Source organism: Chamaea fasciata, unplaced genomic scaffold (assembly GCF_029207755.1).
Source record: "Chamaea fasciata isolate MVZ Bird 193981 ecotype frontalis unplaced genomic scaffold, bChaFas1.0.hap1 SCAF_6, whole genome shotgun sequence".
Lineage (NCBI taxonomy): Eukaryota > Metazoa > Chordata > Aves > Passeriformes > Sylviidae > Chamaea > Chamaea fasciata.
This window is the reverse complement of record NW_027094091.1, coordinates 68,068,731-68,094,510: the sequence shown is the minus strand read 5'-3', so window position 1 is coordinate 68,094,510 and position 25,780 is coordinate 68,068,731. Positions and strand designations below refer to the sequence as shown.

At 41.5% G+C, this 25,780-nt stretch overlaps 1 protein-coding gene across 3 annotated transcripts in view; it reads right to left on the bottom strand.

The window, feature by feature from the left end:
* Window positions 1-13,102, bottom strand: part of TRPC3 (transient receptor potential cation channel subfamily C member 3) — a 33,401-nt gene extending 20,299 nt beyond the window's left edge. For 2 of the 3 annotated variants that reach the window (XM_066186705.1, XM_066186704.1), the window contains exons 1-2: window positions 12,743-12,983; window positions 3,746-4,517 (exon numbers count right to left, since the gene is read on the bottom strand). In XM_066186705.1, coding sequence (XP_066042802.1) covers window positions 3,746-4,517; window positions 12,743-12,966 — 996 coding nt within the window. In that variant the 5' untranslated portion in view covers window positions 12,967-12,983. Of the gene's footprint in view, window positions 1-3,745; window positions 4,518-12,742 lie in introns of all 3 variants that reach the window. The other variant, XM_066186706.1, reaches the window with a different exon arrangement.
* Window positions 13,103-25,780: the final 12,678 nt, after the last annotated feature.

Sequence of the window (25,780 nt, the reverse complement as noted above, 5' to 3'; positions counted from 1 at the left end):
ATGCAAATCAAGCACATAATTGCACTAATGGTTAGGGATCTGGGCCCTGTCCTTTCAAAAGCTGGGCCTAAACCTAGATCAAGCTTGAACACTCTTTGTTAGTTCAGCTGAGATAACACTATGTAAATTGACTTGGAACACTGACAGATTCTGCTTTTAGATGCACGTCCACGTCTTCCGTTGGTTCAGTGGGAGCTTTTAGCAAAACTGGGAACAGGGATTTATCCTATAGAAAGCAGGACTACAACCTTTTTGATCCTTGCCAGAGCAATTTCAGCTGGGAGAACTGAGCTTGGTTATACAGGACAGTATTTAGTTGAAAGCTGGTATAAAGAGATAACCACGGGGCTTTTTAGCTACTTTGTCCTCTCTCTTCCTATGGTGACTCCAAAGGAAAGTTCTATCAGCTGAAATCCTCCCTTCCCTGGACAGTAACAGCTTTAAAGTCCTCAGGGAAGAGGGTGAATATTAATTAACTTTAGTAACCCAAACCTTTAGTAAACCTTTAGCCAAGCTGCAGTGGCCATGGTCTGCTAAAAATAGGAGAACAGGAAAACAACAACAAAAAAAGGGAATATTTGTATTGCAAAGTATTTTGTGGTGCTACTGAACAGGAAAAGATAATTCTCCAACTATTGTAATGGTCACTTATTTACATTAAGACAAGATACAGTTCCAGTTTTTATGATTTGGTACCATCCTTGACTGAAATCAAATAGAAATTCCTGATATTATCTGAAATCCTGCAGGCAATCCCTGAAATTAGGAGACTAGAGGGACTAGGAATACCAAGTGAAGTCAGAGAAATACTGTATTCCCTGCCCTAGTCATGAGAGAATTGAATAGAAGAATACATGGGAAGAAGACAAGTGGATGCAAAGATCAAAAAGGAGTAAAAGTGTCAAGAAGAAATAAATACAATAGATGAAGAAGAGCAAAATGACGAACAGCAGGTTGAAACAAGGACTTCACAAATGGAAGTAAGGAAGCTTGGAGATGAAAGGGGTAGAATGAAATGGTCTTTAGGGCTACAGTTTCCTCTTCTATTTTTATTAAATTTCAGTACTTTTTTTTTGGCTATGTGTCTTGCATCTTCCAAGAAAAATCAGGGCTCAGTGGTTTTTTTAAATGCTTTCTCCTTACTTCTAAAAGGAAAATAAAACAAAACTCTAAAAATCAGTGTAATTAATCAGGTTTTCTTGAGGAACCATCACGAATCAATGGCCTAAGTCACCTTCCCACATTTCTAATTCACTTGTGCAAACCCTGGTTTGTGCATAGGAATATCTCAGTGCAAATGGTAAGCAAGAGAGGCATACTGGACTTTGCACATGCAATGGATGTTAGGTTCAATTTAACAAGCATTCACCAGGAAACTTGGCCCTCAGGTGTTTTTAAACAGGTTCAACCTAAGCTCTTTCTCTGTGGGAAAACCGCCCAGAACTGTATTTCCCATAAGAGTGCTCTGCATCCTGCAAGTAGAGCATGCACAGGAAACATTGTGGGCCTTAATATCCCATAGATGCTGAGAATAAATCATGATTTAAACAGGTTTGTCCATTTTTCTGTTGTGAGAGAGATGAATTATTTTGCCCATTTTTCTCCACCCTGAAACAATCCTGCTCAGAGCTGTGCTACAGATTGAATTTGAGTGGAACACTCGAGCATTTCCAGTGATAATCCTAGAGGAGAGTGCAGCAGAAGTCTGCAGGAATGTAAATGCTGGATTAGAAGCCTTCTCCTCTGGGATGTGACAAAGCACACAAGTTATCAGCCAAACACATTCAGATGACACATCTATAGGGAAGAAAGCACTGAAAAGGCAATTACAGATGGCAGGGACTCCAAGAAAACACTCAGTTCTCCTATCAGGCTTGTTAAAAACAGAAGGGGAAAAAAAAAAAAAAGAGATATGACGTCAAGGAGGAGAGTAATTATTTCACTGGAATGTTCTGACGTTGATGAGAAGCTGGAATTTCCATGCCAGCAAGTCAGGAACAATTTTTACTGAAGGTGCCAAGACTGAATCATCTGATACACCTGGCAAGGTTAGTAGCCATGTAAGTGCTATCCAAAAATACTGAAATCTGTGAGAACAGTGAATTTCTTGGGGTTTCAGGCATCCCAAAATAGCAGGGAATTACCATTTTAAAAACTGAAATAATTTTTTAAAGTTCTGGTTTGAAATGAGAAGCTTAATCAAAAAACTTCACCTTTTCTCCTCCAAAATTTCAAGTTACTTTTTTTTTTTCCTGATGAAATTTGTATGCGTGGTATTAGTACCCGTGAGATGGGCATCTCCCATGAATTTCTATTTCCACTGTAGTTTTTCTATGCAGTTCTAATCATCTACATCCTTGCCTAACAAAAACACAGTGCAGCTTGCCCTAATTTAGCTTTTGGTGGCGGGGTACTTTTTCATCTGAGGAAAAGGAAATATCTGACATTTTTCCCTGGATAAATACATTGAGGAAACATTCAACTAATTTGCCAGGTTACACAATACACAGCATGGTATTAGTGAGTTCCTTCAGCAAAGAAAGGGGAGGAAGGGTTTAAGATGAATTTTACACTTCATAAGTGTGTGTTATAATACATTAATCATTCTCACCACTGAAAAATTATTTGAAAATTCTATTTTAACTCGCTCAGCTGGATAAGGACCTATTCTTTCTCAGGAGTTTTCTTCCTCTTCTGTTAAATTTCATTTTATTAATTTCTGCCTGTCTTTCTCCAGGTTGTTGTATATTCCTCCTGAGTACTCCACAGGGTGAGCAATGCTTGCTGCTGTTTGGAGAGGTTAATGCATCTTTTGTCTCTCTCAGATCATTTTTTGAAGATATTAAACTAGCAAGTGGTACCCAACACTGGCCTTGCAGAACCCCAATAAACTTGCTGTTACATCCAGAGACAATGCTGTGAATATCTTTACTCACTGAGAGCAATCTGTCATTTCCCAAGCCAAGCTTTTCTCATTACAAGCAGTCTACTGGGGTTTGATTTTTTTGTGGGGTTTGGCTGCAGAGGGAGAACGAGGGACAAGAGGAAAGGTGGCTGTTATGGTCCTTTTCCAGGTACCCGACTGAACTGAAAAATGACTAAAAAAGCACTGGGCAACAGTTAACTAAGCCATTAATTGTCTGAGGGAGAAGCTGGAATATATAAAGAAGTCAGGGCACTGACATACAAAACCAGATACAGCTGAAAACCAGGTAGGAGGACCAACATCTGTAAGCATTCTAACAGCTGGTTTTGAACACGGGACATTCCTACAAGGTGCATCCAAAAAAATCCACTTTGGGTCTTCTTAACCATTTGGAGACATCAGCCAAAATCAGTACAAATTAGGAGAGAATAAGGTCAGTGCTGCAGTGCCCTCAAGAAAAGCAAAATGTTTCTGCTTTCTGCACTTATATTACTCAGCATTTGTAAACAGGAACAATCCTTGTGTGCTGCAGCAACCAGAATTGTTTTCCATCTGCTGCAAGGTTATCTGAACGCCCACTTTTTCCAGTTTCCAATTTTACCAATTTTCTCCAAACACAGCAGGTGCAGAAGCAATTTCATTTAATTAAAAATTCTTTTTAAAGCCTTATGTATCAAGAATAAAAGAGACAATAAGATGAGAGTATTTGTAATTGAAAAAGTAAAAGCACAGGGAAACATTTTAGCATCTAAGGACAACATGAAGCAGCAGCAACTTTAAAACAACAGCAAAGACAGAGAAACACAAAAACACCATTACCTTGAATTCTTTTTCAATGTTGGCCAACTTGGCAAGTTCATTGCTGAGTTCTAGAGCAGTGAGCACTGGATCTTCACTGGACAGGGACAGATAAGCCGGACTGGCCAGTCCTTTGTACGCATTTATTCTTGACCTAGAGTGACTGAAAGAATCATGTTTTTGCTTCTCTGTACAGTCATTACATTTGCAGAAATAATCATGAGGTCTTTCTATCCTCGCTCCTTTCATCAACAGCATGTGCACGACCTCGTATTTTTGGCAGTGGGCTGCTAAAATTATGGGAGTGATGTCTGGAGAAAAGCGGGTACCGTCTTCGTCATAGGAATAAAAATCGTCATCCTGGAGCTCCTGCTCACAAGGGCTCAGAGTCAGTCGCTTATTTACCGAAAACCCAGGATGATTCAAAATTGCTTCCACTATCCTAATGTAACCCTTGCTGATTGCGAGCAGCAGGGCATCTCCAATCCGTGCCAAGTTCTCTTTTTTTAACAGAAGTTCTGTCACTTCCAAATGTTCATTCCCCACAGCAAGCTGCAGGGCGTTCTGGCCCATGTAGTCAACGCAGTTGACATTCAGCGTCTTTGACTCCTCCAGCATTTTGCGCACCACGGGGATGTTCCCGTACTCGGCAGCGTCCAGGAATCGCTCCTCCTCGGCTGTCAGGCTCGTGCCCCTGTTGTTGAACATGAAGGCCGGGCCCCTAATGGCCTGTCGCCTTCCCTTCTCCCTCATCACGGTCATCCGCCTCAGCGAGGGGCTCTCTTCCATGTACCTAAGGGGGAAACAAGGAAAAGGTGACAAATTTGCACTACGGTGGTAATTTGTAACTTCCAATCCTGTGGCTAAAACAAGTTATTTTGTCCCTTGTCCTTCGCCCATTTATTGACAAGCAGAATCCTGGGTTGGGATCGCTCTTGCTTGTCTGCAATCTAAAGGTACTCACAGGCTCAATGCCTCAGGCCATTGCTGTCCTCTTAGCGTGGTCAAGATTTATTAACATTTTTCATTTCTTTTAAGACGCTGCTCCTCTTCAGAGGAGCTCACTCACCAGCTCACTTACCACATATATAAAATGAAAATACATCTACTATACTGCTTTCAGTAGTAATTAATATTATCCATCACAGGCATTCAAGCTGATGGTATAAGGAAGGCAACACCAAATGCTTACCATGTTGTAGATCACATGAAAGTGAGGTGAAAACACATTTTCTTCAGGATGCCTTGCCAAGCAACACATGATGAAGCCTGGTAACAGCTTCTCGTGTTACTACTAGAAACACTAAACCTGGAAGCTTCTACTCACAAGTCACTTTGGTCAAATTACAAACTTTTGGAAAACAATAGTACATACACATTCAGCAGACTTCCTGCAACTAAACTGCTCCCAGGTTCCAGACACTAGAGTCATCCAGTACAGACTGAGATCAGCTCTCACTCCAGTGGACTCCTCCAATGCTGTGGATTGTGTTGGGCCTCTTTCTACATCACCCATTTTAGGAGCTGAGAGAGTCTATGTAAACATTCTTGTACCATAATAAAAAAAAAATAAAAAATGGGAAAATCAAAGAGTTAATGAATGAAAATTGGGTCACTGCTGCACTAGAAAGAGGAAAGCTGGGTGTAGGAGAGTGAGATATTTTAAAGGAAAATGAGAACCAGGGAATCCATGAACTCTCCACAGAGACCACTTGCAAAAGAAGAAAGAGGGAGGAAAGAGAAGGGTAACAGGTGAAAAGAATGGGTGAGCAAGCTAATTTGGCAAACACGGAAACTGGAATTATGAACCAGTGAAGGTACTGGCTGAGGGAACAGGCAGATTGGATGCTGAGCTGGATCTAGCAAGGCGAGGAAACAAGAGAGGGGCGGGGAGGTGCAGAGCAGTGAAACTGGATGGAAATTGCAAAGAAAAGGGACCTAGGATGAGAGGCTGAGGAGCAGACACTTCCTAGCTGGAGAAAACAGCAGCAGGAGACAATTGCCTGGCAAGGCCTGAAACAACAGAATGGATGGGATCAGGCTAAAGTGGTCACAGCTGGGGGAAGAACAGAAGCCTTTGTGCCTGCCAGAGCAAAAGGCCTGAAAATGTACTCAGGATACCCTAACCTTCCTTCACCACCATCTGCACATAAGTACGAAACCAGTCAGCAATCTCCCTTGCCTTTTCTAGTCCAGCCCAATAGTGAGGAAGGCAGCTTCCAGTTGCTATCAGTTAATCCAGTAGCTCAAGGGATAGAGATCACTTGAGATGATTTGATGGGCATGGAGACACCAAGTGCTGCTGATAAACAGTATGGCTTAATGGAGGGTGTGCTTCGAATACATATAACACACAAGATATATACATATATACACACTACACAGAAATAAAGAATTTTTTGAAGTTCCAGATTTGTTTTTTAGGTCCTATGTGCCTCTGTTCCTCACCTTTAGAAAAAGAACAGTTGGCTCCCATTTTACAGGAGCATTGTGAAAATTAATTTTTTCACTTTGCTGAAAAACTCAGACACAGGAGTAAAAGGCCAGACAGAAAAACTGAAAAGGAAATTAATCCTTCTACCCTCAGTGCATTAGAAGAGATGTGAGTCCACGTAATGAATGCCAAGGGCAAACCAAAATATTAAACAACCCTTTTTAAGCAAACCCTGTCAGTCTGCAAAAAGGGCAGAACCAAGAGAAAAATGCCACAGGCACCTTTGGGCAGGCAGGGACTCTGCATTAAAATGGACACAGTAGCACCTGCATGGGCAGCTTTGAAAGGCAAACATCCAAACTGATGCAGGTTCAAATTCACAGCCAGAGAAACAGCCTCCTAAGCGCTGGTGGGGGTTGGTTTTTTGTGGGTGTGATCCTTCAATGAGGAAATCTTTGCTTTGTTGAGATTGCACAAAATGCACCCACTGCCATCCCTGGACGCAGCCCTGCAGGCCCTAGGAGTTCTCATTGGGCATAGTTAATTCCATTCAGGTCGTAAGGATAGGCCTGACCTTCCAGCTATCTACATCAAAATGTAAAATCTTAATCACTTTATCACAGCTACAAACATCCTAAAACCCAGCCCAAGCCCTGAGCATTTCAGTGAGCACAAATGGGCAGCTCAGTTGCACATCAAGCAAAGAGACTGTTAAACTCATTAGCAAGGGCAGGTCTCTCCTGGGATGAAGCATTTGATCTTTTTACCTTTTGATCTGTGGCTGCCATTTCTGGACTACCTGAAACAGCCTGAGTGGCACTGCAGTATAAGCAATGCTAACTACTGTTTACTTTTTGAAAGATGTGGCAAAACTGCTCTGGCAAACATGACATGATCCATTCCTTCATTTTAATTTTTTCTTCACTTCTGTACCACTCTCTTTATATCTATAAAAAAAAAAAAGGTGGATAACGGAGAGGATTTGTAACTCTATCGAACACAGAATTGATTTAATGTCTTAAACCTCAGGCATATTTCCCACTTAGGCGTACTCAGAAATAAAGACTTGAGCCCAGAGTGTACGTTGTGAACTGCAACAGTGCACTGCTATCTTATTCCCCAACAAAATCAGAAGGAAAACCAGATACATTGTCTTCTCATCGTTTCTTTCTAAACAAGATCTTATTGTCTCTTATGCTGTTCCACTTCCACTCTTTCTCCACATCCAAAATCACACAGGTGTAGAAATGTAGTGTTTACTGTCATGCTACAGAAAAAAAAATTACAGATATTAAAAATGTAACAAAGACAAAACAAATTGACTCATGCTGACTTCTTGCTTTAAGAAGACTCTATACTGCCACTTTGAATCTCATTTATCTTTTATGAAGTACACAATACATTTGTCCTTATATATTCTGTATAATTTTTCAGCACATTTTGAAATATGACATTTATTTTCATTTCATCTACTTTCCTTTCAAATCCCACTATCTGGGTGATCACTGAGGTGATTCATTTGACTTCTGTAGAGAGACACACATCCTTTCAAAAATGTCCTTCCAGGAGTGGCTTCCTAATAAGAAAGATATCCTTAACTATAAACCTTGTGACAGAAATGATGTATCTGAAGTGACTGCAATACCTTCTCAAAAGAAAGATGCACGATGCTCAGTATTTTAATGACTAAAATATTGTCAAGACATCCTCCCAAAAAATGAAAAGCAAAACGTCATGTGCAGGACCACAGGGCCATGAGGCTGTTGTGTTCATTCACACTTCTCCCCTCTTTTCTTCCACTTTCCCCTCAGCAAATTCAAAGAAGCAGGCATAGCTCTGGTCAGGGTAACGCATGCAAGAATCAGGTACCAAGTCTCCTATTCCATTTTCTGCTTTCCTTTTCCTGCATCTAATATTTTTAGCTATCCCAAAGTATGAACAAAATAGTTAGAATTTTAGTTTTAAGTGTTTGACCATTTTCAGCATATTTTATATGCATTATTTGCCATCTGAAAAAAATCAAACCAGCAAAATCTCAAGTTGCATCTCTCAACATCATTAGTCTGGCTTAAAAATATGATTAAAATAGAACTAAGTGTGCATTAATTACTTGTGTTCTATTTCCAAAGCCTTTAAAGTTCAGATACTCAGCCTTGTCACTGTAAGGTGCTGACAATCTACATTGAAAAAAGAGGGAAGGAGAGATGGGAATCATGCTGCTCCTCTTCCCAATTGTTCCAAATAGCTGAAAGAACACACACACAAAATACAAAAACATCCGTAGAATGCACCGCAAAAAAAAAACCAAAAAAAAACCTCACAAAAGAACCAAGTAAGAAAAATGCTCAATTATTTTGTATCATTTAGTCAGCAGAGATAAAGAGGGATGAATTGGAGATCAGTCATGTTAACTGAAGCACACCTGTCCCACCACATCTGGACATGTTTCACTTGGCCTCCAGCCTGCAGCAGTTAAGCAGCTGTTTTGGGGAACTGAAAATCTTCACTGGAAAGAAGGAAGAGCTTCAGGAACTGTACACCAACCTTCAGAATCCCGCATTTATCAGCTCTGCTTTGCAGCAGAACTTCCAGACAAGTGAGGCCAAGGCTCCTAAAGCAGCATCACCTTCCAAGACCTTCACCTAATGATAAATATCACAGGCCCTCAGATAGAGCCGTGTTATGTGCACTCTCAACAATTAATTAGTACATTATAGACCTGGTAAATAAGACACAAAAACCTATCCTACATTATAGGATATATATCTCAAATACTTTCATTTAAAATGTATGACCTTCATATGGGAAATAAAAAAATAATTAAAAAAAAAGATTTTCTACTGAACAATCAATGCCCACTTGTCTCCTGTTTTCTGCATACATCACATTTACCGTGACCTTACATTGCATCATATCCTTGCCTAGTCAGAGTCATTCCTACAATGAATGTACAAGGCAAGACATTTGAGCTAGCAGAGCAACTGTACAGGGTTGGAAAAGGCACAACAACTCCTCTGCTTCTACCATGGGCTGTTTCAATTACAGATTTCTGCTCTATTACTCTACCTATCCCTTTTCATGTTCAATCTAGAGCTGCAGCAGAAAAGAAATGTGGGATAAGAGCTGACCTGAGACTTCCTTTTTCCTTATCCTGCTCATTATCTACAGCAATCCAAAAGATTTACAGTCCTGTTTCTAAGCCCACTTTTTAACACTGCATGCAGCATAAGCCATTGTAAAGGAAAGGAGAGTAGCAGGAGAAACAGAGATTTCATTCTGGGCCTTCCCAGATCCGTAGAGCAATTTGTGCTGGAGAACAGGCTGTTACTCTCCCTAAACTATCACATGCAATAAAAGATGGCATCAACGATTTACAAGCAGTTTATCCCCCTGCTAAACTACAATATATTAGTGATCCTGATTCCATTCTAGCCCTGAAAAGGAAAGGCAGTCCAGTGGTAACAGACAGATCTGATAAGTACATAATGCCAACAGCGCTTAAAAGCAACAACACCAGAGTGAGCCGAGCAGGAGATGCACATTGTGCCTCTTGTTGTGCCAAAAGTAATCTCTGAAGTCCTAGTTTTAACATTAAAGACTGGTAGTTGCCTTACAAAAGTGTTCGGACATTCACATACATAAGAGCAGCATTGTAGCTAATGACTCCTGAAATCTCTCAAACCATGCGATCTCAAGTGTTTCATTTGTTACTGTCACAGGAAAAAACAGCTCTTCCACGTGAGGAAGTGGCCCCTGGCTTTAAGCAGGGCCACAGGCAGTGCCAGAAGGGCAATCCCCCATCCTCACTGCCTCTCCAGAAGGAAGGCTTGCCCATATCTCCAAGCTCTGCTAGAGCCACATGTCAGAGCGGGCCGCTGGTAAATTTGTTTCTTCACCACTAAAACCAGTGTCTCCTTCATGCATGTTGGCTCATGTTCCAAAAAAATTTGGGAGTCCCTGCACCAAATCCTAAATGCATTAAATGAGAGCTTCCTTTTCCCTTCTGTGGAGCTACTGCCTGGGCTTTTCAGAAGAGGGAGGCTAATTCAGCTGAACAGCAGAACATAAATCAGGCCAGCTGCAAGATCAGACTGAGGTCCATACTCTCCCACTGGTCTGAAACGACATAATCCATCATCCAAAATACCCTCGTGTCATCTCACAGAAGTTCTGGCTCCATACTGGGGAGATTTAGTCCAAAAAAATGGAAAAAAAATTACAGTGAGATATCAGGAGGAGGTGTACATGCACTTAGGGGATGGAACAAACTCCTGCCTCATAAAACTATGCAGAGCTTTTTCTGACCATTACCCTTCACTAACTCCTCAAAGGAAAATACCAACCATCTGAATTCCTGTGGGACAAAAGGTCTAGATATTGATGGCAGGAGGGCATCTATGCACACACAGAACAAGGCAAATATCTCACCAGGAAAGAACCAAGTTAACAGGGCTGTACCAACAAAGAATTCTAAAGCTCCTTTGAAACTTAGTACTTTCTTTGTGTTCTGTCTTTCCAGCCAGAAAATTACGCTGTGATTTTCAGAGAGACTCAGGAAGTCAGGTATCTGATGCCTACTACATTTAATTTACAGGTTTTGTCCACCTTTTCCCCACTGGGGCACATAGTACTCCGTGAAACAAGTATTACATCCAGTCTGCAAACTTAGTGGGAATCCAAGGTTAATTACTTCTTTTTTTTTTCCAGCAATATTTCGCACAGGAGGGAGCCGGCTGTACACTGACAGGCACCTTGCACAGGCTAATACTTTCAGAGATTTCAAAACCCAACGAGGTCTGCCTTCTTGGGAATACTACTTCACATCTTCCGGCCTCTTTCCCCCTACACCTTGTGCTGAATATTTAGACTACAAATCCTTCCAGCCAAGGATTCTCACCCTGTGTCTGCTAAAGCCTGACATGTGCCAATCTGAGCACATCAGGGGCAAGCTGATGCTCATCTTTATCTCATTAACATGCACAGTGATTTTAGGCATTAGCACCAAACACAGAATGTTACTCCAGGAGAAAAATCCCACTGCCACGCCAAGGATGACCACAGGAACATAACAGGGAAAAACCAGTTGTGTGTCTTTAGCCTCTGTGCCCCAACAGTTCAATACGCTCCTACTACATTAATCCATGTCCGCCCTTTTATCTGTCCACTGGGCTCACAGATTCCCAGGATATCAAGAATCATCTACCAGGGAGCAATTCCATGAGACAGAGCTCACTCCAGGCTCAAACACCTATAGCTGTGTAAACTGAACTCCAGGCTGATAACCCCGTGGTGTAGTACCCATTTCTTAAACACAGGAATATGTCAACCTTTCTAGAAGGACGCTCAGGACCCAGAGTTGAGGATCCGCAGCTTACAATTCATCTGAACCAGCTTCAACTGTCTAAAAATAATGTGTCCAAGTCTCTTTTTATGGCAGATAAAGACAGGCACCTCCAAAAAAGAAGATAAATGACTATGCTGCCTTTCCCACTGCTATTTCCTCTCCCATTCCATCATCTGCATGGGAGTCTAGACAAGTGACTCAAGCACAACTAACTTTCTGACAGCTGAAGACATGTGAAAGACCAACTCACTCAAAGTGCAAATTGCTAGGCACAGGGTATTTGTGAAGAATTTCTGCACAGGCATGGTAAACATCACTTTTATTTGTGGTTATCCCATTCTAAGCACTACCCTAATTATTTCTGTATTTTACAGCTGTCTCTGGGGTGATTTTAATTAAGGCTTTTACAAAAGCTGAATATCTTATCTTAAAACTCAGTGTTTGCTATCTGGTAATTAAAATATTTAATTAAGAAGTAAATGTCCTCCTGAAAATATAAAACAGTCAAGGAATCCTCTGAGGTTAAGTCTACCTAAACTGCAGCATGTCATAAAAATTAGTGAATAATTCATAGACAACCTACATTTTGCAAGTCAGGGAAAAGAAAGTTAACATCCCTACTAGTAAAATTGAATGCATTTATCTTGCAGTAAGTCTAGTTGCACGGGCAGCATCTCTTTATTTATCTAGACAGACAAATGTTCGTGATTGCATCTTTGAAAATAAAAGGAAATTTTGGAAGAGCACATCCAAACGGGATAAGGTGCATCTCCAGAACTAAGGCTTTTCTGCACAGGTGTCCTAGATTTCTGCGGGGAATTTGGTTTTATTTCAGCACAGCTTTAAAAAATACATATAAGGATAAAGCGGATGCATTCGGAACGGGTCCTCTAAACCTTAGCTGAGCCAATAATTGGGCAATTTCTCGCCAGCTACGCTTGTATCCAGCGGGGAAAAAAAAAAAAAAAAAAAAGAGGGGGAGCGAGAGGGAAAGGAAGGGATGGAATCTTCTGTGCCCCGGCACACACCTGTCCCCGCCTGAGGCCGAGGAGGCAAAGCCGCGGTGCTGGGGCGGGGGCCGAGGGCAGGCTGGGGCCGGACCGTGCCCCGGGGCGCTCCGTGCCCAGCGGCCGCTCCCGCTCCCGCCCGCGCTGCCCCAAAACTCGCCGGGAGCCGCATCCCTGCTCCGGGGAAGTTGCCGGGCGGCCCCCTCCGAACACCCCCTCCGGGCCCCACTTACATGGTGCTGGCAAAAGGGGGGGGCGGGTAGTATCCGTAGGGCTCCCGGAGGGTTTTGACAGCTCTTTGCGGCGGCGGAGGGGGCTCCGGCCCCCCATTGACGCCTCTCCAGCCGCGGCGCCGGCGCTGCTGCTCCTCTTCCTCTGCCCCCTCCTCCTCCTCCTCCTGCTGCGGGGGGAAGGTCACTCTCCCCTGCTCCTTGCTCTTCCTGCTCTTGCTCGACATGGTCGGGGTCCCCTCAGGCGGCGGCGGCCGCAGCTCCCGCTCCCGGCCGGCCTCGTCCGGCAGCGTGTGCGGCGGGGAAGAAGGCAGGAGAAGGAAGAGGGAGACACAAGCCCTCCCCGGCGGGGAACAGAGCACCTGAAGAGGACAAACCCCTCACCACAAAACCACGGCCGCCCCGCCACCCGTCGGGAAGGCGGCGCGACGCGCAGCCCGGCAGCGGGAGCCGGGAAGTGCCGGGGAGGCGAGCAAGAGACAGGGCTGCCGGCGGCGGCTCTGCCTCCCTCCTCCTTCTCCTCCTCCTCCTCCTCCTCTGCCTGTCATCATCCCTCGCTAGGACGGCATCATCACGGAGGCAGCGGGGCCGTGGAGAGCACACCCGCCTCCCGCAGCGGGCGCTCCGGAGAGGAGGGGACGCTCCCGTCCCACCTCCGCCCCTCACGGCCCGGGAGAGGAGGGGGCGTGAGGGGGAGGCAGCGCTACAAATGCCCCTCAGCCGCCCGCCGGTGCCGCTGGGCTGAGGTAAATCCCGTTCCCGCCAAACCGGGCGTGAGGGGAGCCTTCAGGAGGTGCCCGTAAAGGCGGCGCCGAGTCCTGAGGGAGCCCGGGTTCCTTGGCCTCGGTGACGAATGTGAGGCGGGGGTCTGCCGGCAGCAAGGGAAGTCCCGCCAAAACGGCTCAAAAGCAGCCAGCAGCTCGGCCAAACCTGCACAGAGCTCGGCGGGCACTTAGAGAAATGCCCAACCCCGCACTGGAAACAGGTGAAGTTGAAATTTTCAGGTAAAAAAGAGGCGCTTTTGGCAGACTTACCGAGCGAGCCGAGGTTCCCCAAAGTGTTCCAGATGTCTCTGCCTTAGGCTTTCGTACTTTAGTTCTGTGTGGTGCCAAGCTGAAAAACAGTGGGAGGATGCTGAGACGTCTATGCCATGTAATCAGAACTAATTATGCTCCATAGACCCCAGTCACAAAAATTCCTGCCGTACACAGATGTATCACCTCCTCCATTATTATGAGGGTTTGGTTTTTTTGGTGCGTTATTTCCCAGGACAAATAATTTTGTGATAGGAGGGTAACCCCTTTAAAATCAAGGCAGAGCCTTTGAGATTTTGTGTCCAGAACACACAGAACAGTAGGTATGTATAGAGAACCTGTGTTAATTTATATATAATAAAGTCATTACTTTGTCTACATGCTGCCGAGATACCATTTTTCTCTTGCTTTAAACTATTTTGGGGCAGTATCGGTATAAATTTCCATGAAGCTGCTTTCCAAATCTGCATTCAGGTGCTGTTAAAATTGAAATTTATGTAAGCTTTCCAACTACTTCAGAGAAAGTGGACTTTCAATCCACATATCACCACTAAGATGAAATTCTCATTTGAGAGCATCATCAAGCAGTCTTAGTGTAAAACACTTATTAGCTCACACTGTTTTCAATGCCATCCCTGGTTTTGCCTTTTTTTGTTTTCCATATGTACAAAGTTTGTCCTCGTGAAGCACAGGAAAAGCCAACCAAGGGTTTCACAGAGATAATTTACTCAGTTGCAGCTTTGGAGGAAGAATTGGGCTTTGTTTTCGTCAGTTTAATTAACTTGCATCTTGAACTGTTTAGGGAAGTGTTTTTCTATGTCTTTCATCACATGCAAAAGCCCTTTGAGCTTCAGTGGCATTATGTGCACAATAGAGCAAATTTTGCTCTCCAAGAAACTAATATATTGTGTAGCTACTGTAACTCTGAAGTGCTTGTGGTTATTAATTCAAGGCAGTCTAAATGTCTAACTTAATTATATATCTGTATCAGTGTTTTATACATTTTAGGGCACAATCTGTCTGCATCAAGCCTTGTTATTCTTGGAGGGGTCCTTCGACTCAGAAGATTGTGTTCCTTTTATAAAAAAAGTCCTCTGTTATTACAGGGGGCTACAGGAATGGACTTTCAATTGCCTTGAGTATTTCCCTTGAGAACAAAACATGAAAGTACAGCTGAAAGTCAATGCGAAATGCTCTTGCCTCACAGATGCATGCTCAGAGCAAGCCTTTCACTTATCAGGGTTTGTTTGGGGTAGAAAATTGTTTTAATATTAGTTCTTAGTTTTAAGGAAGTCTTATTCTTGCTTTCCCCATTGCACCTCCCATCACTAATTTGAATTGTGTCCTGCATGCTGTGTTTTTTCATAATTTGAGTATCGTGTAGTAGAGATTGGTTTGCTGTTCCTATAATGAAAGGTTCTGTCCGCTGTTTCATTATCCAGGTCACTGATAATTCATCCTTGGAAGGATGACTTGGAAGTCATCCTTGCAGAAGCCTTCATGATACATCTTTCCATTTCCAGGGGTAAGGTGATAACTCCCCGAGTAATCTTAGTACTGAAGGATGAGGTTAACGTAAAAAGAATTTACCAAATCCTTTTTTCTTTCTCCCCATACTGTTACAGAGCCACCAAGCTGAAATACATGGTTCCTAATATGTGTTTAGATTAAGTGTAATATTCCTCTTTATTTCTTTCCATGAGATCCAACCTAAAACCAGCCAGCGTGGCAAAAAAAGAATCCATTGCAAATCTCAGATGTACTTTGTATGGTTATAGTGTTAGAAATAATGTATATTTCTAACTGGAATATGTAGGGTAATTATCTTGGTCACAATGAAATGGTTTATAGAAAATTTACCACAGTTTGAAGTGTCAGGCTGCTACCATTGGAACAAGGATGTGAGAATCCTCCTATGATTAAACTTCAGCCATCACTACCTTACCTGACAGTAAGAATTTCATAATCATTGTTGTGCCTTGGTGGTATGGTTGAGGCTCTGAAGTGCCAGATTCAGACAAATAAAATGCATGAACCTACACTTTTGAAACAGCAGAACAAGTGAAAAATCTAAAAGTACTGAAATTATACCTACAACATCCTGGTCAGGGCTCAACGTCCCAGAAAACTGATTTCTATTCATGGCTCATGTTTTTGAAAGCATTTGTAATTTCATTAATGGCAATGTTCTAAATATTTTTTCTTAAAAGTATTTCATGTTATCACAGTATCAAATAGATGTCAACATAGCCAAGTTGAAGAAAGTGAGGGAGAAAAGATGAATAAATTTGAAGTATCAGGCAGAGCAAGGCAGGCAAGCTTGTGCTGGCTGTAGATTCAGCTGGGTAAAGACTTTACAGTCAAAGGCTGCCAATCCAGTATATTTTGTGAATGCTGACTTGAATTTCCAGGGTTTGGAAGTGATGTCATTTTAATCTAGAAAAATGCTTCCTGGAAGTTGCTTAGACAGGAGCGAAATAATGAAAGCAACACTACCCTAAGGACAGAGCAGGTGCAGAAAAGCCCCAAAGAGTTACAGCTAACAGGGACATATAACAGGTGTGGTATTTTATTTGTAAAGGCGCTAAATTATTCATCATTTTCTTTTAGAACATGGATTTAATGCCATAACTATTTCATGTTTGATTTGGAGTTACAGTCAAAATACAATCCCTCATTGTTTCTGCCAGAAAGATTTGATCAAAACAGGGTGGGACTGGGGCTTTGTTTATATTACTCTCTGACAGAATTTTTGTGTCCTCCTCAAAATAATGAGATAAGTATAATTCAGTTTTCAAAATTTCCCGTGGCAGTGTTATTCAACTGGAAGGGAATAGCTTTTCTAAAGTGAAGCAAAGTGTCTCCTAAGAACCCACAGCAATACATTTCCTTGAAATATTACCAGAAATAGGGCTCTCTCTTTCTCTCTCCCATTTTTTTCAGCTTCTTTAAGCTGAGTGAATGACAATCTGAAATATGAAAACAGCACAGCTAGCATTTATTATAACAAAATATCAGGTTTATTATAACAACATATTCAGGTTCTTAGACTAAGCTACCATAGCAATAAGACCTTGCAGGTGCATGAAGCGCCTAAATGAGTTGATATGCACTTAAGTAAGACTGGGAAAAGTAATGGGGGAAATGATAATTTAGGGAATTATGCCATGGGGTTACCCCTTACCAAAACTTCTCTGATAGATACATTAACACTGTTAATTTGAAAATAAATCTAACCTGTTTGTTGAACATTGTGTTGTAGACACTAAGACCTCCTTGGTGAAAGCAAGTGATTTAGATTCAAGAACCAGCAACATGCAAGAAACTTCTAGTAACAATTTCCCTTGTGGAACAACTTTGTATGTTACATGCCAAATTATTATTTTTCCTGCTTTATTAAAAAAAAAAGGAAGAGTACCTTCCCTCAAGAGACAAAACTGGTTTTTATTTGCTTGAAGTGATGGGTGAAGAGAAGCAAAAAGACACTCATGGTAATGGTAGAAATAGAATCCAGGTCGTGCAGTACATCGAACCCTTCTCTAACGTGCATGTACTACTTCCACAAAAATTGGGAAGTTGGTGGGAATAGCAACAGTGTAATGAAAGCAAAATTTGCCTTCTTTGCCTCATACTGGGAATTTGCCTACTTGCCAAGAGCCCAGTGTTTTCAAGGACATTTAGGTCCTACATCAAGGACTTCTATGAAAGTCTAAACAGGTTAAATCAGCGTGAAGGAAAAAGAAGAATTGATATGATGTCACTGATCTGTAAGCAGATCTCAACCTCAGAACTAATATTATGGTTTAAGGCTTTTTACATGAGATGAAAAGTCACATTCCTGAGACTTGAGCCTGTAATTTAAGGCACCCTGTGCAGCCATTCAGGCCCATGTGAAGTGAGTGGGTATAAAATGCTGTCAAATCACCTACTGCAATCCAGGCCCTCACAGCTGTGCATTGCAGTGGTATTATGTGGTCTACTTTATAATAATAGAAGGCTACTGAAGTGCCAGTGGTACCATTAGATAGACATTGGCTACATTTTCAAAGAGAAAATGGACAAATGCTCTTTCTTTTTTTGGCATTAAGTGGCAACTATATGTACATTTACATATTTGCACCTATTAGTTCCTTTTTTCCTAAGGCAAGCCAGGTACGTCTTTAGACAAATCCAATCCACTTTTGAACAAATCCCCAGGCTCCTGAGCCTGTGCCAATTAAGTTTCATTCCTCTCTTTTCAGTCCTACTAGTAGAAATTAGAAGTTAGTAAAAGTGCCAGTTGGAAAGGGACTGCAGAATCAATTCCCTTATCTCTGCATTGCCCTAGGGACTGTATGTAGCTTATAACCTCTATAAAGCTTACTTTCCGAAGATTTGCTTATCATTTATATATAAAGGCTGGATTTTTTTCCTTAGATGGGTTTTCCTGTCCCTGTGTCAGCCAATACTCCTTGAAAATGTAAACATGAACCTTAGCCTACAGCTGAGTGCTGGGAACCATGTGATAAGTAAATTTATTGTCACAAGCCAACATCTTTAACAAATCATTTTTCTTTTTGACAGTGATTCAAATATGGGTGGGTGAATGCAGTGTGCCCTCCTGTCCCCTTGCTGGTTGATAGCAAGAGTTATTGCATGGATATTTCCAGTGTTTCAACTCATGAGGGTAAGGGTTGCAATGGATGTGTGGAGTGCAGAGTAGCTCTTATTTTAGCAAGTTATCAATGATTTCCATCCTGTGCAAGTAATTAATTCTGAGTAATTTTTGGACACAGTTTGATCTTTCTGTAACTGGGGGATTTGAGTCACTGTGGAGATCAGAACAGGGGAAGCAGGACATAATAAAAATAATAGCAAGAGGCAAAAAGGTCCAGTGGTGAATTAAAACAGTTCACAGTGATTTTTAAACCCAGAAACAAGTGGCTTTTTCCATGCTGTTTTGTATTGTAATGTATTTTAATTTGTAGACACATTCTTACTTGTGATTCCTTAGCAGAAAGAACTTTAAGCAGCAGCTCACTGGTATGGGAGACAAATCTGAGTGACAAGCATGGCTCCCTGAGGAGGAAAAAATCCTTCATCCAGGTTTGCACCATTCTAAGCTCCCTCATCCAGGATGTCTGGCACTTTTGACTGAAAGATTGCCTGATTCTGTCATAGTTCAGAGCCTACTTTCCTTAAATCTCATCATTGGATAAATACCATCTGGTGCGAACTACTTGCCATACCTCAGAGCATTAAACTCTGGTTGGAAGAGGAGTAAATACCTCAGTGCACAGTGGCATTAAAAATGTCATCTCTCCTTCCACTGACTGCTCTGGAATAGGTGATAACACTCCACCAGGGGTGCTCTCTGTTTCGGTGACAGCAACTCAGGGAGTCATCCCAAACCCCTGCTTTCCATCCTGCATCAGAAGGATGGACATCTGCAAGGGGGAAGAGATCAAAGGAAGATCCTGCTAAGCACTGAAGCTATGCTGTGAGTGAGAACACATCCTCCTGTGCAGCTCCAGAGTCATTTGGGGCCAAGAGAAAAAAAAAAAAAACCCAACTCATTACCTTGTACAGCAAAAATCATGTTTCAGCTCTACCAAATACTTCCTACCCTTGAAATGCTGTTCAGTGCTGAGTGAAGGGCTCAGCACTCTGAGTATCATCATTCCCAGGGGAGCACAAGATGATATTGGCAACTGGTGGGTAAATCTTAAGCCTCCTGTAATAAACTTTTTATAAAGAGGCCACATCTCACCTCTGAGCTAAGATGCAGAGCCATTCATTAGGAATTAATCAGAATTGATATCCGAGGCATAGTGAAGCCTGAAGTCTGATTAAAGCAGCCACAGGTGCCAACACCCTGCTTTTCCATAGCACAGAACGTGTTTCATTCATGGCAAGTTCAGGTGTTCTGTAAGGTTGGGGATCCCATATTCTGTGTTATGAAATGAAAACAAAAATCCTAAATTTACTTTGGTTGCAGTTTTCCTGCCCTGTATGTAAGAAAAGCCACTTTTCATAAAAAGGAGTGAGGAAATGCCAACATTTCTAGCAACTGAGAGGTGCTCAATAACAAAAAAGAAGAAAACCCCGAGCAAACAGGATGTTTGGAAAAAGACTATTCCTTTACACTTGCTGGTAACAATCTTGGAAGCAACTGACAGAGAAGATGAGAAAGTGTGGGAAAAGGAGAGATGACATTATTATAAATTATTCCCTACAGGCAATTTAGAATATATTGAAGATACAAAATCTTTTGCCGTGAAAATTAGAATAACTCTTCGGTTGTCAATAACAGGTAATATCCCATTGAATTAATATGTGTTTTGGGAAGGAAGACGTTTGTAGAAGTACAAGTAAGGAGAAAGAACCTCAACACTCTTGTCTTTCATGGTCCCTGTGATACTCCAGCATGTGTGACCAGGTGCTGACACAGAGGTATGGGCATCACATTTCCCACTTCATTTCCCAAATTAAGGAAAGTAAAAGAAAAAAACAAAACAAAACAAAACAAAAACAACACCACCAAAAAAACCCACAAACAAAACCTTTAAGCATCTTGTCCTTTTTTTTTTTTTTTTTTTCATCAATCCCATTGCAATTACTTTCAGTGAAGTTTGAGGTTCATATTTGGCTTTCAGTAGGAACAGTAACCCATGAAAAGCTGAGAGAAATTTTCCTAGGGTTTCAGAGCAGAGCCGAGTCCACCTGGTACCTCAGACAAATTAAGGAGAAAAGGTAAAACTCAAGAGACCCTCACATGTTGCATTAATTTTTAAAACATCCATGTCCTGGTTTTTAGCAGTAAACTGCAACTGCAGCTCCCATTAAAACTCAGGCAATGAGACCTGAGGTGCTTATTCAGCAGAAGAGCTTCAGTAGGAGGCCAAGTATTTTGTGATGACAGACAGACACAAGGAAGTGTCTTTCATACAGAAAGCATTTCTGTGCCCATAATAGAAGTATTTCTATCTCCCTCAGTATTTTTCATTACATTACCAGAGCTGCTGTATGGAAACTGTCTGCAACAATGAGGGTTTTGTCTAGGAATCCCACCCTGAATCTGTTAGGTTCAGCTAACAGATTTTTCTTACCAATAGAGAGCTCAAAGGAAATTCATCTAAACAGTCAGAGGTAGAGTAAGCCCTGAAAAATTCAAATCCTAAGCGTCAAAATTAGTCCATAAGGGAAAAGTGATACAAACGGTTTCCTTATCAGATGGAACAGCTGTTGACAGAAATGTGTGCCTGGCAAGTCAGAGATTTTGGAAAACTGGGAATCTGAACATTTGTGGACTTTGATGTGGGCATAGAATTCATTTGAGGAGATCTAAAGGTTATTCAAGGGCGTGTTAAAATCAGATGAGTAAATATACATTAAGTATACATCCTGTGTGTAAAACAGTATGTTGGAAGACTTACAGAAGCATTTTAAAAATTTGCATTGTGGCCAAAATTAGGTTCTCAAATTAATAAAATCCCTTTTACACATGTAATCAACAATAAAAAAATTAACCTGCAGTATTAGATTAAAAAAAGAAATCCTCAAGAGCCTCACACATTTCTAACATTTGCATTGTAAAAAGGAGAGTGTGAAAATGATTGTGAACACAAGCAAAGTTCTAAAAAAGGCCAAGAATGATACACTGACTTTTCCCCAAACCAGTGAGATAAGTAGGAAATTATTGAAATATTTTGAGGAGAAGGCAAGAGCTTTTTTTCAGCCATCTTCAGAGGTGACATCACCACAGAATGGAGGTAGGGTAGGAAGCATGAGTGCATATTTGCTCTTTTCTCCCTGTGACATTCCCACAATTAACACAGCTCATTAGATCCTGAAAGGACTGCTAGACACTGTCCTCAGCAGTGTCTCCCTGCAGCCCTATTAGATTAGATATGCTGAGCCAATTAAATAATTAGCATCCAGTTTTCTGGAAACCACAAATAAAATCCAGAGACAAGGCACAAGGATGCCCTTGACTTGCAGGAACTGAAAGATCCCTGTCACATACTGAGATGTTAAACCTGACTGTACATCCCATGAAGAAAACGAAGCAGGAAATTTTGTGTTCCAAGGGGCACATAAAGTTTGCTTGTTCCCATGCAAGTTCCCTGCTTATATTTCTTTACTTTGCCCATCTTTCCTCTTTTCCCTCTACTGTGATCCCCACACAATGCAGCAATAATTACCAGTAGTTCTTACTGAGGCATCTGGACCCAGTTCAGCAGCAACAGAATATGAATCAAATGAAGGAAATTCAGTGGAGCCCTCCTGCAAGGCTCTGATCAGTGCATCCTGTTTGTAGCTGTTTAATAGAAATAGCCTCTAACGTCTATTTAAAATCAGAAGTGATTTTTTTAATGCTGGCACAGAATTGTGGAGATTTGTGAATTCTATTGATTTATTCAACTGCTGAATTGAAATAGAAATGAGAGAGGTAATGAGAATGAATGGGAGCAGCATTGTGCACAAAAACAATTGACAGTTCAAGAGAAACAGACCTAACCAGAGCATAAACACAGACTTAAATGTTATTAAAATATTAAACCAGTACATTGGGTCATTCATGCCATTTGATTACTTTAACATTTGCAACCACATGGGACAAGGACTTGACATGAAGGATGGAGTGGCTTTTGCACAATGGACTATTCAAATTGAAAAATCGGCCAAGTGCATGATGGACAATTTGCCTTCCTTTGAAGCATCTTGCATTTGCCAAGCAGAAGGGACAATATTGAACTTGATGGATCATGGGCTTAATGGAGCATGGCAGGTCCTATGTTTCTATTAAAACTGACTGGCAGAGAGCATTGTTCCAGACACCAATTTGGGATTAAAGTATATGTACATATTCTTCTGAGCCTTCCCTATATTAAAAAAAAAATAAAATTACAAGCTGCATGGTTTCTGTCAAAACTCATTAATTTTATGTAGCTTGATTTTTTGGTGTGTCACTCTAATTTACAGATTTATTTATGAGACACATGATTTAATATTATTAATTATATTACTATATTATAATCATATAAACTGTTAAAATTTGTGTGGTTGAGAAGTGTGGTGGGTTTGTGACAGAAGTACTTCTAGGTAAAATGAAGGGAATAATCTTGGGAAACCAGAGATACAATTCAGTGGTGGCTGTCTTTATAACCTTTCAGCCAGTGTAAAGCAACAAACCGACCTAGCCCACAGCCATAAAACCTCTTATCAGAATTAAGCCAGAATTAGGAAATAAAAATTTAAAAAAAAAAAAAAAAGCCATTTAAACCTTTTTACAGGCAAAGTCAGGGCTAGAATGGATAAGTATCTCAGAATGACATCATCTTCCACTCTGTCCTCTTTGTGGCAGGTCCACACCCTTAGAAAAAGGGCAAGGCAGGGCATCTGGTGCCTGGCTGCCCATTAGTGCTACAAAATGCTCTCCCTAAATCTAAAGGGACTTGTCTTGAAAGTAATTAGGTGTTTTACCTGCTTCTGTCTTGTCCTTTGTTAGAAAGCTACTCTAGAATTCATCTTTGTCCAAGTAAATAATTTTCCATGGCTGAACACCACTGTTGTTGTCTAGGGACTACATGCCGCAACATAGTGCATTTTTGCATGTTATTTTTTCAAGCTAGAAAACTATTGCAGTATTAAAGGCAAAGAGCCTTTAAAATCCATCTCCCTCCCATTCACATCATAATTATTAAATTGTCTCAGAGCTCAGGTGAACATCCTGTAGTGAGCCATAACAGGAGCAGAGAAGACTATCATACTGTATAACTTTGAAATTAAGTAATGAATTCAGAGCCTTCCTACTACCTCCCTTATGTATCAGTGGAGAAAAGCAGCAGCTCTTCCAAAGAGTCACTCTTAATGCCTGCATTAGGGAAAGTAACAAAGGAATCTAACTGGCTTTCCAGTTAGACACCTACATTTGGTCCCTGAGGTCAGGTGGTACATTATGGTCAGAAAGGGATTGCTTTACCAGCTTTAGCTGGGCTTTTCTGTATTATGACAGGCACGTTAGAGGCATGGTAAGGACTCTAAGACAACAGCCCTACTGGAATCCACTGCTGGAAGTGGGGCTTTGAATGCCAAAAAGGTTGCTGCAAGATTTCTTCTGGTTCCTGTCAGACTTGGACACTTCCTTGGGGAAGGATGCAGGGAAAACACAGGTAGAGGACATGGGGGAGAAGGTGAAAAGATCCCAAGTACAAAAGCCACCTCGGATTTCTATTCAAAGCTTGCAGTATTCAGCTTCCTCCTTCCTGGTAATCCCATCTCATCCAGGGAGCTTCACTTGTCAGCGTGATGTGAACATGACAAGCAGGCACTGCTTAGCACGGCCTGTGGGCAAAGTGCAGAAAGGAGACCTGAGTGCACCTGAATTTCGTGCTTCTTAAAAGTGTTTTCATTTTAGACCTTTCAGCATTGTGCAAGCACTCGCCTGGGAACGCTCGTGTTGCCATATGAACAGATGTTTAATGCTTACAGAGTGCTTCGTTTTTTTATCAAAGCGCTTAAAGAACATAAATAATTGCTGTGGTGTACCCACTACTCAAATTGTTAAGTTCTTAACAGGCTTAGGGCCAGATGATCTGCCTGCACCTTAGGAAAGGTTTGAAAGTGCTTTCAAAAGCAGTCATAGCTGGCAGCTGTAAAGAGATGATGATAATTTCTTCCCTTTACAGCAGCCAGAGAAGACATTGAAAAGGCACAAGCTGTCACAAATAACAACTTCCCTGTCACAGGACAGGCAGGATTTTGTGAGAGCTGGAAAATGATGAGCCAAGTAGTAGTTTTTTACGCTGGTGACAGCTTGGGCACAAACTGAAGTCATCTCTGAGAACGCTGAAAGTGGAGGTAGCAAAGAAGATAGTGGGTAATAAGGCAAGACAGTTACATGAAGAGGTTTCTTCTCACATTTCCAGAGCTGATGATTCCTGCTGATTTCTGAACGTGTCTTTTTGGAGCATGGAGGTAAACAGGTATGTCCCTTGATGCTGCAGATGCCTGCAAATGCCTTCTGGCCTCCAAAACACAGTAAAAACTAAGTTTTACTACATCTTTCAGCTTGAAGGGATTTATGAGAAGCTTGCCCTCATCTGTTCAGCTCTGTGCAGCCAGGGAATATGAGGTCTCAAGGGCTTTTCTTTTTATTAGAACAAACCCATTAGTTTTATGAGCTTTTAAGTAAAGCATTGGCAAAAAAGCAAAAAATAGTAGCTGATATAAAAGATGCATACCTCTTTATCTGTGCATGAGAAATTAGATAATTTTCATTAATTTTCAGGGTTAAAAAAGGACTTTGACATACATCTAAAATCAGGCCAGGCTGGGGATAAGGCAAATAAAACATTCTGTGCGAGAGCTGTTCTCAATCACCCAAAATGTTCATTTCTCATTCACTAAGGCACAGCTCAGGCAAATATATTTGGGACATTGTCCAGCCTCTTTGCTCTGAATTTGGATTGGCCATCTTGCTGATGTATTAGCAGTCACTGTGCTCCATTCCAAAGAATGCTTCTGGGAATACATTTTTGTGTTGTGATTGCAGTAACAGTAAATACAACTGGTCTTTCAGATTATGAAATACTGATTATGTCCAGGTCACTCCACTTAGCCTGGCTGCTTTTTAAGTGCATTTCCTCTCCTGCCTTTTGAGACAGCAAGGTCAATAGGTTGGCCAAATGTGATGAGAGTGTCTTACTCAGGTTGTGGAAAATGTGTATTCATATACATCCATTACTAGTGTACAGAACAATTTATAAATTCTGCATCAAGCCTTCTTACCTACAAAACCATTAAGTTAATAATATAATATGGCAGGTGTTGATTAGGGGATATCACATTTAAAGGAAAATCTGCTTTGCTACAATAGAGGTCTGTGAAACCTCAGATATGTAGGACTATGTATAATCCCAGCCATAAATTCTGTTCTCTGGGATCAAGTGTAGTAACTCACACAGATATTTGTATAGCCTCTTCTTAGGCATGCCCAGCAATGCAGATTCCACAAATTCTGGAA